The sequence below is a fragment of the Grampus griseus genome (genome assembly GCF_964374135.1).
Source record: "Grampus griseus genome assembly, chromosome: 1".
Taxonomy (NCBI): domain Eukaryota; kingdom Metazoa; phylum Chordata; class Mammalia; order Artiodactyla; family Delphinidae; genus Grampus; species Grampus griseus.
The window spans coordinates 84,132,953-84,148,400 of record NC_139017.1 but is presented as its reverse complement, the minus strand read 5'-3'; the positions used below and the strand labels follow the sequence as shown (position 1 = coordinate 84,148,400).

Sequence of the window (15,448 nt, the reverse complement as noted above, 5' to 3'; positions counted from 1 at the left end):
GACCCAATTTCGTTCCTTTTTATGGCCGACTAATATTCCATTGTATATATGTACCATATCTTCTTTATCCATTCATCTGTCGATGGGCATTTAGGTTGCTTCCATGACCTGACTATTGTAAATAGTGCTGCAGTGAACATAGGGGTGCATGTATCTTTTTGAATTACGGTTTTCTCTGGGTATATGCCCAGTAGTGGGATTGCTGGATCATATGGTAATTCTATTTTTAGTTTTTTAAGGACCTCCATACTGTTCTCCATAGTGGCTGTATCAGTTTACATTCCCCCCAGCAGTGCAAGAGGGTTCCCTTCTCTCCACACCCTCTCCACCATTTGTTGTTTGTAGATTTTCTGATAATGCCCATTCTAACTGGTGTGAGGTGATACCTCATTGTAGTTTTGATTTGCATTTCTCTAATAATTAGTGATGTTGAGCAGCTTTTCATGTGCTTCTTGGCCATCTGTATGTCTTCTTTGGAGAAATGTCAATTTAGATCTTCTGCCTATTTTTGGATAGGGTTGTTTTTTTAATATTGAGCTGCATGAGCTGTTTATGTATTTTGGAGATTAATCCTTTGTCCATTGATTCGTTTGCAAATATTTTCTCCCATTCTGAAGGTTGTCTTTTCATCTTGTTTATGGTTTCCTTTGCTGTGCAACAGCTTTGAAGTTTCGTAAGGTCCCATTTGTTTATTTTTGTTTTTATTTCCATTACTCTAGGAGGTGGATCAAAAAAGATCTTGCTGTGATTTATGTCAAAGAGTGTCCTTCCTATATTTTCCTCTAAGAGTTTTAAAGTGTCTGGTCTTACATTTAGGTCTCTAATCCATTTTGAGTTTATTTTTGTGTATGGTGTTAGGGAGTGTTCTAATTTCATTCTTTTACATGTAGCTGTCCAGTTTTCCCAGCACCACTTATTGAAGAGACTGTCTTTTCTCCATTATATATCCTTGCCTCCATTGTCATAGATTAGCTGACCATCGGTGCATGGGTTTATCTCTGGGCTTTCTATCTTGTTCCATTGATCTATATTTCTGTTTTTATGCCAGTACCATATTGTCTTGATTACTGTAGCTTTGTAGTATAGTCTGAAGTCAGGGAGTCTGATTCCTCCAGCTCTGCTTTTTTCCTTCAAGACTGCTTTGGCTATTCAGGGTCTTTTGTGTCTCCATACAAATTTTAAGATTTTCTGTTCTAGTTCTGTAAAAAATGCCATTGGTAATTTGATAGGGATTGCATTGAATCTGTAGATTGCTTTGGGTAGTATAATCATTTTCACAATTTTGATTCTTCCAGTCCAAGAACATGGTATATCTCTTCATCTGTTGGTATCATCTTTAATTTCTTTCATCAGTGTCTTATAGTTTTCTGCATACAGGTCTTCTGTCTCCCTAGGTAGGTTTATTCCTAGGTATTTTATTCTCTTTGTTGCAGTGGTAAATCGGGAGTGTTTCCTTAATTTCTCTTTCAGATTTTTCATCATTAGTGTATAGGAATGCAAGAGATTTCTGTGTGTTAATTTTGTATCCTGCAATTTTACCAAATTCATTGATTAGCTCTAGTAGTTTTCTGGTAGCATCTTTAGGTTTCTCTATGTATAGTGTCATGTCATCTGCAAACAGTTTTACTTCTTCTTTTCCAATTTGTATTCCTTTTATTTCTTTTTTTTCTCTGATTGCTGTGGCTAGGACTTCCAAAACTATGTTGAATAAGAGTGGTGAGAGTGGACATCCTTCTCTTGTTCCTGATCTTAGAGGAAATGCTTTCAGTTTTTCACCATTGAGAATGATGTTTGCTGTGGGTTTGTCATATATGGCCTTTATTATGTTGAGGTGGGTTCCCTCTATGCCCACTTTCTGGAGAGTTTTTTATCATAAATGGGTGTTGAATTTTGTCAAAAGCTTTTTTTGCATCTATTGAGATGATCATATGGTTTTTATTCTTCAATTTGTTAATATGGTGTATCAAATGGATTGATTTACATATATTGAAGAATCCTTGCATCCTTGGGATAAATCCCACTTGATCATGGTGTATGATCCTTTTAATGTGTTGTCGGATTCTGTTTGATAGTATTTTGTTGAGGATTTTTGCATCTATATTCATCAGTGATATTGGTCTGTAATTTTCTTTTTTTGTAGTATCTTTGTCTGGTTTTGGTATCAGGGTGATGGTAGTCTCATAGAATGAGTTTGGAAGCTTTCCTTCTTCTGCAGTATTTTGGAAGAGTTTGAGAAGGATGGGTGTTAGCTCTTCTCTAAACGTTTGATAGAATTCGCCTGTGAAGCCATCTGGTCCTGGACTTTTGTTTGTTGGAAGGTTTTTAATCACAGTTTCGATTTCATTACTTGTGATTGGTCTGTTCATATTTTCTGTTTCTGCCTGGGTCAGTCTTGGAAGGTTATACCTTTCTAAGAATTTGTCCATTTCTTCCAGGTTGTCCATTTCATTGGCATAGAGTTGCTTATAGTAGTCTCTTAGGATGCTCTGTGTTTCTGCAGTGTCGTAACTTCTCCTTTTTTGTTATATTGATTTGAGTCCTCTCCCTGTTTTTCTTGATGTGTCTGGCTAATGGTTTATCAATTTTGTTTATCTTCTCAAAGAACCAGCTTTTAGTGTTATGGATCTTTGCTGTTGTTTTTTTGTTTCTATTTCATTTATTTCTGCTCTGATATTTATGATTTCTTTCCTTCTGCTAACTTTGGGTTTTGTTTGTTCTTCTTTCTCTAGTTCCCTTAGGTGTAACATTAGATCGTTTGAGATTTTGCTTGTTTCTTGAGGTAGGCTTGTATTGCTGTAAACTTCCCTCTTAGAACTGCTTTTGCTGCATCCCATAGGTTTTGCATCGTCGTGTTTTCATTGTCATTTGTCTCTAGGTATTTTTTGATTTCCTCTTTGATTTGTTCAGTGATCTCTTGGTAATTTAGTAACGTATTGTTTAGCCTCCATGTGTTTGTGTTTTTTACGTTTTTTTCCCCTGTAATTGATTTCTAATCTCATAGTGTCGTGATCAGAAAAGATGCTTGATATGATTTCAGTTGTCTTAAATTTACTGAGGCTTGATTTGTGACCCAAGATGTGAGAGAATGTTCCGTGCTGACTTGAGAAGAAAGTGTAATCTGTTGTTCTTGGATGGAATGTCCTATAAATATCAATTAAATGTATCTGGTCTAGTGTGTCATGTAAAGCTTCTGTTCCCTTATTAATTTTCTGTTTGGGTGATCTGTCCATTGGTGTAAGTGAGGTGTTAAGGTCCCCCACTATTGTTGTGTTACTGTTGATTTCCTCTTTTAGAGCTGTTAGCAAGTTGCCTTATGTATTGAGGTGCTCCTATGTTGGGTGCATATATATTTATAATTGTTATATCTTCTTCTTGGATTGATCCCTTGATCATTATGTAGTGTCCTTCCTTGTCTCATTCTTTATTTTAAAGTCTATTTTATCTGATAGGAGTATTGCTACTCCAGCTTTCTTTTGGTTTCCATTTGCATGGAATATCTTTTTCCATCCTCTCACTTTCAGTCTGTATGTGTCCCTAGGTCTGAAGTGGGTCTCTTGTAGACAGCATATATATGGGTCTTGTTTTTTTATCCATTCAGCAAGCCTGTGTGTTTTGGTTGGAGCATTTAATCCATTCACGTTTAAGGTAATTATTGATATGTATGTTACTATGACCATTTTCTTAATTGTTTTGTGTTTGTTTTTGTAGGTCCTTTTCTTCTCTTGTGTTTCGTACTTAGAGAAGTTCCTTTAGCATTTGTTGTAGAGCTGGTTTGGTGGTGCTGAGTTTTCTTAGCTTTTGCTTGTCTGTAAAGCTTTTGATTTCTCCATCAAATCTGAATGAGATCCTTGCTGGGTAGAGTAATCTTGGTTGTGTAGGTTCTTCCCTTTCATCACTTTAAGTATATCATGCCACTGCCTTCGGCTTGTAGAGTTTCTGCTGAGAAATCAGCTGTTAACCTTATGGGAGTTCCGTTGTATGTAATTTTTCATTTTTCCTTTGCTGCTTTGTTTTTTTTCTTTGTCTTTAATTTTTGTCAGTTTGATTATTATGTGTCTCAGCGTGTTTTTCCTTGGGTTTATCCTGTATGGGACTCTCTGCGCATCCTGGATTTGGGTGGCTATTTCCTTTCCCATGTTAGGGAATTTTTTGACTATCATCTCTTCACATATTTTCTCGGGTTCTTTCTCTCTCTCTTCTCCTTCTGGGACCCCTATAATGTGACTGTGGCTGCGTTTAATGTTGTCCCAGAGGTCTCTTAGGTTGTCTTCATTTCTTTTCATTTTTTTTACTTTATTCTGTTCCACAGCAGTGAATTCCTCCACTCTGTCTTCCAGGTCTCTTATCTGTTCTGCCTCAGTTATTCTGCTATTGATTCCTTCTAGTATATTTTTCATTTGTTATTGTATTGTTCATCTCTGTTTGTTTGTTCTTTAATTCTTCTAGGTCTCTGTTAAACATTTCTTGCATCTTCTTGATCTTTGCCTCCATTCTTTTTCCAGGTCCTGGATCATGTTTACTATCATTATTCTGAATTCTTTTTCTTGAAGGTTGCCTATCTCCACTTCATTTAGTTGTTTTTCTGGGGTTTTATCTTGTTCTTTGATCTGGTCCATAGCCCTCTGCCTTTTCATCTTGTCTATCTTTCTGTGAATGTGGTTTTTCTTCCACAGGCTGCAGGATTGTAGTTGTTCTTGCTTCTGCTGTCTGTCCTCTGGTGGATGAGGCCATCTAAGAGGCTTGTGCAAGTTTTACTCATGGGAGGGACTGGTGGTGGGTAGAGCTGGCTGTTGCTCTGGTGGGCAGAGCTCAGTAAAACTTTAATCCGCTAGAGTGCTGATGGGTGGGGCTGGGTTCCCTCCCTGTTGGTTGTTTGGCCTGAGGCGACCCAACACTGGAACCTGCAGGCTCTTTGGTGGGGCTGATAGCGGACTCTGGGAGGGCTCACGCCAAGGAGTGCTTCCCAGAACTTCTGCTGCCAGTGTCCTTGTCCCTTGGTGAGCCACAGCTGCCCCCCGCCTCTGCAGGAGAACCTCCAACACTAGCAGGTAGCTCTGGTTCAGTCTCCCTGGGGTCAGTGCTCCTTCCCCTGCGTCCTGATGCGCACAGTACTTATGTGTGCCCTCCAAGAGTGGAGTCTCTATTTCCCCCAGTCCTGTCAGAGTCCTGCAGTCAAATCCCGCTAGCCCTTGAAGTCTGATTCTCTAGGAATTCCTCCTCCCGTTGCTGGACCCCCAGGTTCAGAAGCCTGACCTGGGGCTCAGAACCTTCACTCCAGTGGGTGGACTTCAGTGGTATAAGTGTTCTCCAATTTGTGAGTCACCTACCCAGCCTTATGGGATTTGATTTTATTGTGATTGCACCCCTCCTACTGTCTCATTGTGGCTTCTCCTTTGTCTTTGGATGTCGGGTATCTTTTTTGGTGAGTTCCAGTGTCTTCCTGTTGATGATTGTTCAACAGTTAGTTGTGATTCTGGTGTTCTCGCAAGAGGGAGTGAGAGCATGTCCTTGTACTCTGCCATCTTGGTTCAGGCTCTAAAGTCTTAACAGAGGAGAAAATCTTCTGACAGAAAGGAGTAAAACACATCCTTAAACAAGGGATTGGAGAACACAGCAGAGGCTCCCAAACCAAAGTATTGTTGTAGGAAGGAGATGCTCTAGAAACTTTCTTCAGGTGTCTTTTATCCTTTTCAGGCATGAGCACCCTTCAGACCATATCCCGGGGAGGTTGTATCTCCTGCTGACAGGTAGACATTCACTAAGGTTTAAAGGGTATTGATGATTCTCATCTTAATTTGGAGAACATCAGAGAGATATAAAATAGTTAAGTGAACCTGACTTCTCAACACTAGTTTTCCCGACTCCACTCTTCCCATAGGGAGTGACAGAACACAGGGAAGTGAATTAAGGGGTAGAATTCGGTTTGACTCCCAGTTCCTCTTTCCAGCCGTGTGGTCACCAACAAGTTACCTAAAAGCTGAGCTTTAATCTCCTCATTTTAAAAATAAAGAAACAATATTTTATAAAGCATTTCTCTCATGATTCTTAAATATTCTTTCCACAAATCTGTGTAGTACTTCAAGTAGTATACACATGGAAGCTCTATTCCGTTATTTTGGCTTTCCATGGAAAGGAGGGTATTTCTAGCTTTTTTTTTTTTTTTTCCTTTTTGGCTATACTGTGTGGTTTGTGAGACCTTCCCTGGCCAGGATGGCCTCTAGGCGCGCAGGCTTCATTAGTTGTGGTACGTGGGCTCAGTAGTTGTGGCACGTGAGCTCTAGAGCGCAGGCTCAGTAGTTGTGGCACACGGGCTTAGTTGCTCCGCAGCATGTGGGATCTTCCCAGACCAGGGCTCGAACCCGTGTCCCCTGCATTGGCAGGCAGATTCTTAACCACTGTGCCACCAGGGAAGTCCCCCTCTAGCTTTTTAAAGAATACTTAAAAGCCTCTACTTTTTGCAATTTGTAGGAAATAACACTGCTTTCTGGGTTAAACTTAATTACTTCCTGTTCTTTTCCAGTTCTAACATTCTGTTGCTTGAACGTGAATAAGTCTCTATTTCTCACTTTCCTCTTTTTTTATCATTCAGTTTTCAAAGCACTTAATTGTCCAGGGAGCTCATTATTAAACTTTTACTTCTGCCAAACACACACTTGTCAGGCAGGACTCTTCACCATCAGAGGCTTTCTCTAGGGGTCCTTTTAGCAATTAGTGTTGCTTAACCTCTTGACTTAACAAAAGTTATGTGGGCTTTTGTGAAATAAAGTCATCAAAACCCCTTGTTCTCTGCTTTAGTTTGCTTAAGCCAAACATGTGTCTTGTAGCACAGTGCCAGCCTTATCTTGGCTCCCTTGATTTGCGCATGACCTTATCCAGGCTTGTCAAAGATGGCTTAACGTACTACTCAAGAGCATGGGTGCTGGAGCCAGAGGGCCTGAGTTTAAATTGCAGCTCTTCACTCAGGCAGTATGTATGTCTTTGGGCCTTACCTGACCTCTCTGTGTTGTAGTTACTCTGTCTGTAAAATAGGGATAATAATAATACTTACCTCTTAGGGATGTTATTAGGATTAAATTAGTTAGTTCACAGAAAGACCTTGAAACTTCATCTGGTTTATAATGCAAGTTTTGAACAAATGCAGATATGATGACAACTGTTAGAGAAAACTAATAGTTGGCAAAACTGATTCCTTAACTGAAGGATGTTTGGATTCTTTCCCGTGTTGTCATTAGGTGGCACTGGCACCCGGGTTATCTGCTCAGATTGTTATGACAATGCTAACATCTACTCCCGGACCCGAGAATACTGTCCATACACCTATATTGCTGAAGAGGATGTTCTAGATCAGACACTGTCCAGCCTTATGGTCCAGATGCCCAAAGAGACTTATTTGGCACATCTTCCCCAAGATGCCACCACCCTGGAGAGCCTGGTATCAGCAGCAGATAGAGAGATGTCTGCCTTTCCCACCAACCATGAAAGGATAAATGAGAAGAAACTTTCCTCCACACAGAAGAGCAGTGGTAAAGGGCACAGTGTTTTTTGTTATTTTGGTTTGTTTTCACTTTCACCTACTTGAGTTTTCCTTCTGTCATATAGGTAGCACTCTCATTTGACAGAAGCAAACAAGTTGGTAAATGGAGTAATTAGCTACTATTAATTGATATAAACTAGAGCCAAAGATTTTTAGAGATTAGATTTAGAAAGAAGTCTGGATCTGTAGGATGAAAACAGCTTTTGTGGGAGTAACAAGATCTTACTTCTAAAGATTCAGAAGCCATGTAGAAAAAGTTTCTATAAAGACGTTTCATACAGGCACTACTTTTTTCTTCCATGTTTATTTAAATAATGGAGACTTGAAATGCTAAGGATATAATGATTTGGGCATAATTTGATGAAGATTTTCACTGAGAAGATTTAAAAATGTTTTATTTGGTTGCTGTTCTATCAGGTAAATGTTGCATGTCAGTATCACTTGTCAGGTATTTGCTTTCATCTGTGCAGTATTACAGTCAGGGCCATAATTGGGAAAGCAGTTTGGGGATAGTAGCCCAGGAAAAGAAACACATGTTATATTGTGCCGACGAGGCATTTGAAACAACCCAGTCAATAAAGCAAAGCAAAACAAAACAAAACTCTTTCTAGACCATGAAGGGCACTACTGAGCATGTCTTCCTGTCCATCCAGGCTTTTTATCCACTGTCACCCTCCTGTCTGCCTGAAATGAAAGAGCGCTGGAAATAGGGTGGGGCTTTGCACCGCAGGTTTACAGTGGAAGACATTGTATAGTGGTGCTTCCAGGGATGGTTCTGGCTGGAGTGAATGAAATGACATGGACTTTTACGATGTGCTCTGTTGTTCTTAGTTAAGAGACCACCTCTAAAGTTTTCTAGAGGGTACAGGTCAGAGAAAAATATCCTGTTATTGAAGTTAGTCTCTTGTCTTTAAAATTCTGTGTCCATGAAAGAAAGGCACCAACACTAAATCCATTTCCCCGTGTCCTAGAAGAGATATACACGCACAAAATAACTGTCAGTAGAACTAAAAATGCAGTATCTTTCCCCAACTTTCGGCATGTCTTAATTGTTAATCTGGTCTGTAAGTGAGGAAATCAGCAAATGAGAGGGCTTTGGTGCATTGCTTGTTCCTTAGCTAGGATGCTCTAGCTCCTTGCTACTCAAAGTGTGGTCTGTCAGCATCAGCATTACCTAGGAGCTTGTTAGAAATGCAGAGCATGGGTCCCACCCCAGACCTAGTGAACCAGAGTCTATATTTTAACACAGTCTCCAGGTTATTTGTATGAATATTAAAGCTTGAGAAACCCTGCTCTAGCTTACTTTGCACATGGGTTTTATTTTTATTTCTGAGTGTTTGTTTCTAGAATATTTGGCTAGCATTTTCCAAAATACATCCCCATGAAGTTAATATAACTTTCAGTAAATGTTCTCTGGGGAAAGAGCCCACCACTGCAGTAAATAATAATGAGAAATGCATATTTTTGAAGCCAAAGTATAGATAACCTGATTTAAAATACCAGCTTTTGGTTATTATTTTGTTGGTAGAGTTATTAATGCTTGCTAGAAGCTGGAGGGGAATGGTTGTTTATTTTTAAAATGATTTTTTAAAATAAATATATTTACTGTATGTATTTTATTTTTGGCTGCGTTGGGTCTTTGTTGCTGCTCTCAGGCTTTCTCTAGTTGCGGCGAGCAGGGGCCACTCTCTGTTGTGTTGTGCCGGCTTCTCATTGCGGTGGCTTCTCTCGTTGCAGAGCACGGGCTCTAGGCATGCGGGCTTCGGTAGTTGTGGCACGTGGGCTCTAGAGTGCAGGCTCCGTAGTTGTGGCACGTGGGCTTAGTTGCTCCGCGGCATGTGGGATCTTCCTGGACCAGGGCTCAAACCCATGTCCCCTGCATTGGCAGGAGGATTCTTAACCACTGCGCCACCAGGGAAGCCCAAAATGATTTTTTTTAAGATAAGCATTTAATTGTTATTTAAAGATACAATGACTGCACTGAATCAATAATTTTTACTTATGTATTGTGCAACTTTCATTACTATATGGATACTAATTCTCTTTTAGTCTGTTTCCATGTGTCTAAAGAGTTTTAAGTTTTATAGCAGTAGAAACACCAGTAATAGGTGAAAGCAGATGGCACAGCATGGTTTCAGTAATTAATTGGTAAAGTTGTTGAGTAGAAGTGTTTGAAAGACCATGGTTTCAGTTTTTGTTTTGTTTTCTTTTTTTTGTTTTTGCTAAGAAAATGGCAAGTATACATTTTATCTTAACGTCCTTATTCAGGAATACTGGGTTATTTCTTATTATTTCTTTGAAGACTTGGGTAGAAGAAAATTAAGTTTTAGAAAATTAATTTTATACTTCCATTCACCACTGATAATTATTACTGTCTCTCGTTCTCAGAACCCTTGCAGCGGCCTCTGTGGAACATAAGCAAAGAACCAGGTATGCCTCATCCTCCTTTATCGCAGCAGTCAGTCTTTGAGTCACCACAACTCCATCAAAACGAGGGCCTGGCAGAGAGTGATCCAGACTGTTCCACTTCCCCCATGCCCTGTCACAGGTTACACGACCACACTTTTGATTTTAGTAGGACTCGGAACATTCAAGATGGCAGTGAGGGCACATGAAACTCACTCCAGAATGAAATCTGGGCAGACTCAAATTAGTTGATTTTGTATTTACTACCTCAGAGTTTGGAAGAAACCCCAAAGTCAGCATTTGCTTTGCTCTTTGTCTACAATTACATCTGACCACATCAAGGGGGCCCAGACATTTGTTTGGGCTTATACTTGACGAAGAAAGGGTAATGGCTGACAGAAATGGGTACATCTAATAGAAAATGTGCAACACAGGCGGAGGAAGATAGAGGACAGAGTGCTGTCTTATGGTTCTACTGGGATGTGCCCAGGTGCTCATTGCCTGTTAGGGAGAGTCTCATTGCTGCTTAACACCCTGGATTGTCTCAACCTACCGAATGATCCTGAGTAAACAATGCTGTTCTATTTTGCCTTCCAAGGAACAAAAATAACTTTGGAGCCCCCCGGGAAGTGTGCCTGGGATTCTGCAGTGGTTTTAATCCTATAGTTGAGAGTGGGGCTTTGATATTCAAGGTCTTCGACAAGAATCCCAGACTTGACCAACTATTACTAGGTCGAGCGTTTTGTATTCTTGTGAATATCTCTCTTTCTCTCTCTCTCTTTTTTTTTTTTTTTTTGGTCCCTGTTGCCCAGGGATCTCACTGTATATATATGTGCATTTATAAATAATTTTCTTATTCATTGGTCATATGTGTTGCAATGTAAATATTTTTGATATGCCAAAATTATATATAATATTCAGTTATAATATTGACAGCTGCTTCTCAGACCACAGATTTTGTACAACTTGGTTTAGTGAATCCAAAGACTTTGTTTAAAGTTTTAAATACGTGTTTGTTAAGAAGTATAAGTATGGAAGCAGGGTACCTAGTAATTGCGTACACACAAACACCATCTTGGTGTAATTAACCACTTTCTTTATGCCTAAAGATTTGTACAGCTAATCATTTGTCATCTGTTTACAAGTGCCAGGTAATATAATCTTTCAAGCATAAAAAGGCTTTTTCAAACGACTAGCAGTCTTGTCATTGTCATATGCGCATAGATAAAGGAAAACTTGTTTGGGGAATATCTTCCTTCAGCAAAGTACTTAGTTGATGAGGAAACCAAAGATTGCTTTTTTTTCTGTGTGTGTGTGTGTTTGTTTTTTAAAATAATATCTCTTCTACCAATGCACAGTATGTCTTAAGAAGGGAAGACTGCTTTTGGGAGTAGAAGAACGTGCAGAAATTCTTATACTGTAAAGCTTTAGAGTGGTCCTTGTTTTGTACAAGTGATTTTTTTTTTTTTTTTTGCGGTACGCGGGCCTCTCAACTGTTGTGTCCTCTCCCGCTGCGGAGCACAGGCTCCGGATGCGCAGGCTCAGCAGGCATGGCCCACGGGCCCAGCCGCTCTGCGGCATGTGGGACCTTCCCAGACCGGGGCACGAACCCGTGTCCCCTGCATTAGCAGACGGACTCTCAACCACTACGCCATCAGGGAAGCCCTGTACAAGTGATTATTTAAGCCAAAAAGTTTTCTTGAATTTCTGATAGCAGAAAGTTTTATGTAAACAAAAGACTTAGTGCTCTAATAAAGTGTAATGGACTAAAGCTCTTCTTTCTGCTTTCAGAAAAAAAAGAAAGGCTGTTGGATTCTATCCTCTAAATTTAGTGAGGACTAGTTACATACTAGATGACTTCAACCACTTAAATGAAAATAATCTATTTCTAAGTCATTGTGCATTTCAAGGGTTTTAAACTCACATAATTTCTCAGCTCTTTGCCAGGAAGTTTAGCTGAATTTCATACTGTTTTTCAATCCTAAATTTTTCTCCCATAGGCAGCAGCACTTTTCTAGCTGTTTTATGCCATCATGCATTTGTCTTTTTCCTTTTTAAATTGTCAGCCTCTCTTCATTTTCACTTTGAACTCCTTAAGTATCACTATTTTCTTCTCCCTTCAATTTCTGATCCATCTTCTTACTTTACTAGGTTGTAGTATAATTTGTACTGGACTGACTTAGAATCACGAAACCTGATTTAGTTCCTAGCTCTGCTGCTTACTAGTTGTGTAATCAAGGGCAAGTCCCTTTACATCTCAGCCTGACTTTCTCATTTATGAAATGAGGGCATTTTACTAGATGCTTTAAAGCCCTTTCCAGCTGTAACATTCTGTGAATCTGTGATCCCTCCTGGAATCAAGGAGGATTATCTACTCTAATAAAAAGCTGCTTTCATGAAATATTTTTTAGAGTAGAACAGGAGTGATGCTGCTTACTCTGACTTGAGCCAGATTTATTTCCTCTCTAGCAGGAGTAATGCTATAAGAAATCCTCATAAGGAGAAGAAATATTCAGCTTCTGAAACAGTGTCAGTAAACATAAAGAATCTTGAGTAGATTGAGAACCACCCATTGCCCTCCAGAACACCAGGTCTGAATGCTAGTATTACAATACACCAGAGTATCAGAATCAGTTGAGAGGTGTGCCACAACTAATTTGTAACTAGTTTGTGACTCACCTTTCTAATGTATTCAAGGTCATCTCTCTAATTATAGTACTCTGACATTCTGATGGACTTTATTTAGTGAAAAAAGTGGAGTTAGAACAAGGCTGCAAGTGAGCATCAGCTGTTACATGTGAGAGGACAAAAACCAGGCTGCAAACCAGTGCTCTAGAAAACTTAAAATACATGATTGCTGCCTCTGCTTTAGCAGTGGTCTTTCTACTGCCAGTGGTGTCAGGCTGGTCTCCCGAATAGCCAAGTTCTCTGTCAACTCGAATGGTTGAGATGTCCTCCCAGGTATTGCTAGCTTTCCTAAATAACTAAAAAACTTGCCTGAAAAACTAGTCAGGAATTTGTTTAAATGTGAATAGCCTATCCCTGGTCTTAAAAAATAGTAAATTTCATAAATTCTAATCTTAGGAGTTGGAATTCCTGAAATTTTTCAGTATTGCATATGTAGAGCATATAGCAAATGCTCTACTATAAACCGGATTAGTGGCTCATCTGTGTTTCTTCCCATCAGTGTAATGTCTGCCTGCCACCAGTTTAATCAAAAATGTTGCAAAAGCAAGGCAAACTAAAATGCTGAGAGAAATATTGTCCCTATTACGACTTCATATCAGTAGGGATACATAAAGTCTCTTAATTTGTTTGTGCCCCTCTTAGACTGATTCTGTAAGTATACCTGGAAGAAGAAATAACATTGTGCTTGTACTCCAAGTCTTCCTGCCACAGAGTCTATGCCTGACCCGTTGGCTGCCTGTCACTCAGTAGCCTCTAAAGTGCTTTCCCTAGATGTAAGTTAATCTGTAGGATAGGAAATACCAGAAACCCAGCCCAGTGTGCCATTCCCTCTAATGTGCCCTCTTAGAATGCTTTAAATGTGTATTTTCTCTGTAAGGTAACTTTCATGTTTAAAAACAGTTGCCTTCACATTGCCCATTGGCAAGTGGTAAAAGAAACATTAAGATGTTAAGCAACTTAGACTCTATTATCCTTTTTCCTAAGAAAAGGGAGAGATGATAAAAGTCTTTAGTTACTTAAAGGGTTGTCATATGAAACAAAGATTAGATTCACTCTTTTTATTCCAGCAGACAGGGGTCATATCAGTGGGGAAGAAGTTACAGGGAGATGTAGTACACACTTGCCAATAATTCTATATAAGCTAACACTCTAACAATTAGATTTGTCTGACATTTGGAATAATCAGCCTTTCATGGAAAAAGTGTATACAGAAGCTAAATAATCATCTGTTAATAGCATTGAAGAAATTTCTGCATTGAAATCAAATATGGGCAAGATGACTTTTAGCTCTCTTTCAATTTTATCATTGGAAATCTTCAGAAGCAAGACAGGCTTAAAACTTTGTCTTTCAGAGTTCTTTATATACAGTAAGTGTGGAACACTTAAAAAGATTTTTTTTTTAAACTAAAAGATTATGTTCTTTGATTGACAAAAGGAGCCAGTTTTGTGTTAATGGCTGAAAACATGAAACTCTGGGCTTATTCTTCTGAGAAAATCTATAAGGTTCCTAACCCAAATGGTATGACCATAATAAAAAATTTTAAAGCCTATAATGTATTATAACCTTCCCTTTTACTCTTTAATTTTTATTCCTGTTTCTTTGTATCAGTGGGACTCCATTTGGAATGGGGTTGGAATTGTGATGTTCAAGTTTATACCCAGTATTTTACCCACGTGTGTTATGGCATCTTCTTATCATTTTAATATCCACAGAAATGCCAAACGGGTAATGGAGTATCCGAGGTAAATTGGCTGTCATTTTATGCTACAGCCTCCATTTCTTACTTTGCTTCTTGATGCAGATTACTGAAGTAATTGTGAAACAGTTGGACCTTAGAAAGTTGAGCTAAGATTTTTAGGCAACCTGTAAGTAATGATTCATTTTTCTCTTACGTGGTCTCTTTCCCAGTTCACTGTGGCAGATGTTTTTCCCTCTTTCTTCTAATTTAAAACATTTTTGTTTGGAGTACAATCTAAGCCAACATCAGTTAGCCTTAATTTTCTTCCTTCCTTCCCCGCTTCCTCCTCATTTGTTGACAAAAATAACATGTTCTGAATTGGGATATGTTATAAGCTTCTCTTAAAACAACACCTGAAAGCCCACAAATCATCTGGAGGTTTTGTGGGTAGTAAGGGGTAGGGGTGTGTGTGTATGCGTGCATGCGTGGGTGAGGAGTAATATTTGGACCTGCTCCTTCAAGGTTGTGTGTTTGAGTGCTTCTTAGCAATCCTAATAATCTCCACCAATAGGTGGGGTGAAGGTGAATAAAAAGCTTGATTTGAGCCTGTTTTCAAATGTAAGGAGTAGACTGATCTTTTGTCAACTCTGTCTTTAAAGAGAAATTGATCATCGGGGGGTCAAGTGCTCTTGGAATATCTTTTGGCTACTTAAAGTGGCCACTTGATCCATTGAGAGACTACTTTTACCCTCTACTTTCCCCCTGTTCTCCCTTTTACCCCTATCAGAGGATGTCAGTCTGAGCAGCCCTGGTACTAGATGTACCTAAAGAGAGTTATAAGCCAAGTTGTTGTGTTCAGTGTGGCCATTTCCTAGTGTCTATTTATATTTTCTCACACATGAGAATGTATATTTTATAAAGCATGTGTTTGTCTACTTGTTTGTCTACTGTAATATGTCTTCAATAAAGCTAAAATACATTATGATTTTCTGGTCTTCTCTTGCCTAAAGGACAGGAATGAAATGGTTCATTTTTAAGTTTGTGATCCTTTTGAGAGGGTCTCCAAATAGCTGTGCAAGTTAAAATGGGAAAGAGTTGCCCTTCTCTAGTTCCTGCCGTGTTTAAGAGTCACACACACAGC

The 15,448-nt window shown here is 39.2% G+C and overlaps 1 protein-coding gene across 2 annotated transcripts in view; it reads left to right on the top strand.

Moving 5' to 3' along the window:
- The window catches only part of LRIG2 (leucine rich repeats and immunoglobulin like domains 2), a 67,257-nt gene extending 52,014 nt beyond the window's left edge, over positions 1-15,243 (top strand). For both annotated transcript variants that reach the window (XM_082670664.1, XM_082670665.1), the window contains 2 exons: positions 7,233-7,523; positions 9,923-15,243. In XM_082670664.1, coding sequence (XP_082526790.1) covers positions 7,233-7,523; positions 9,923-10,149 — 518 coding nt within the window. In that variant the 3' untranslated portion in view covers positions 10,150-15,243. The remainder of the gene's footprint in view (positions 1-7,232; positions 7,524-9,922) is intronic.
- Positions 15,244-15,448: the final 205 nt, after the last annotated feature.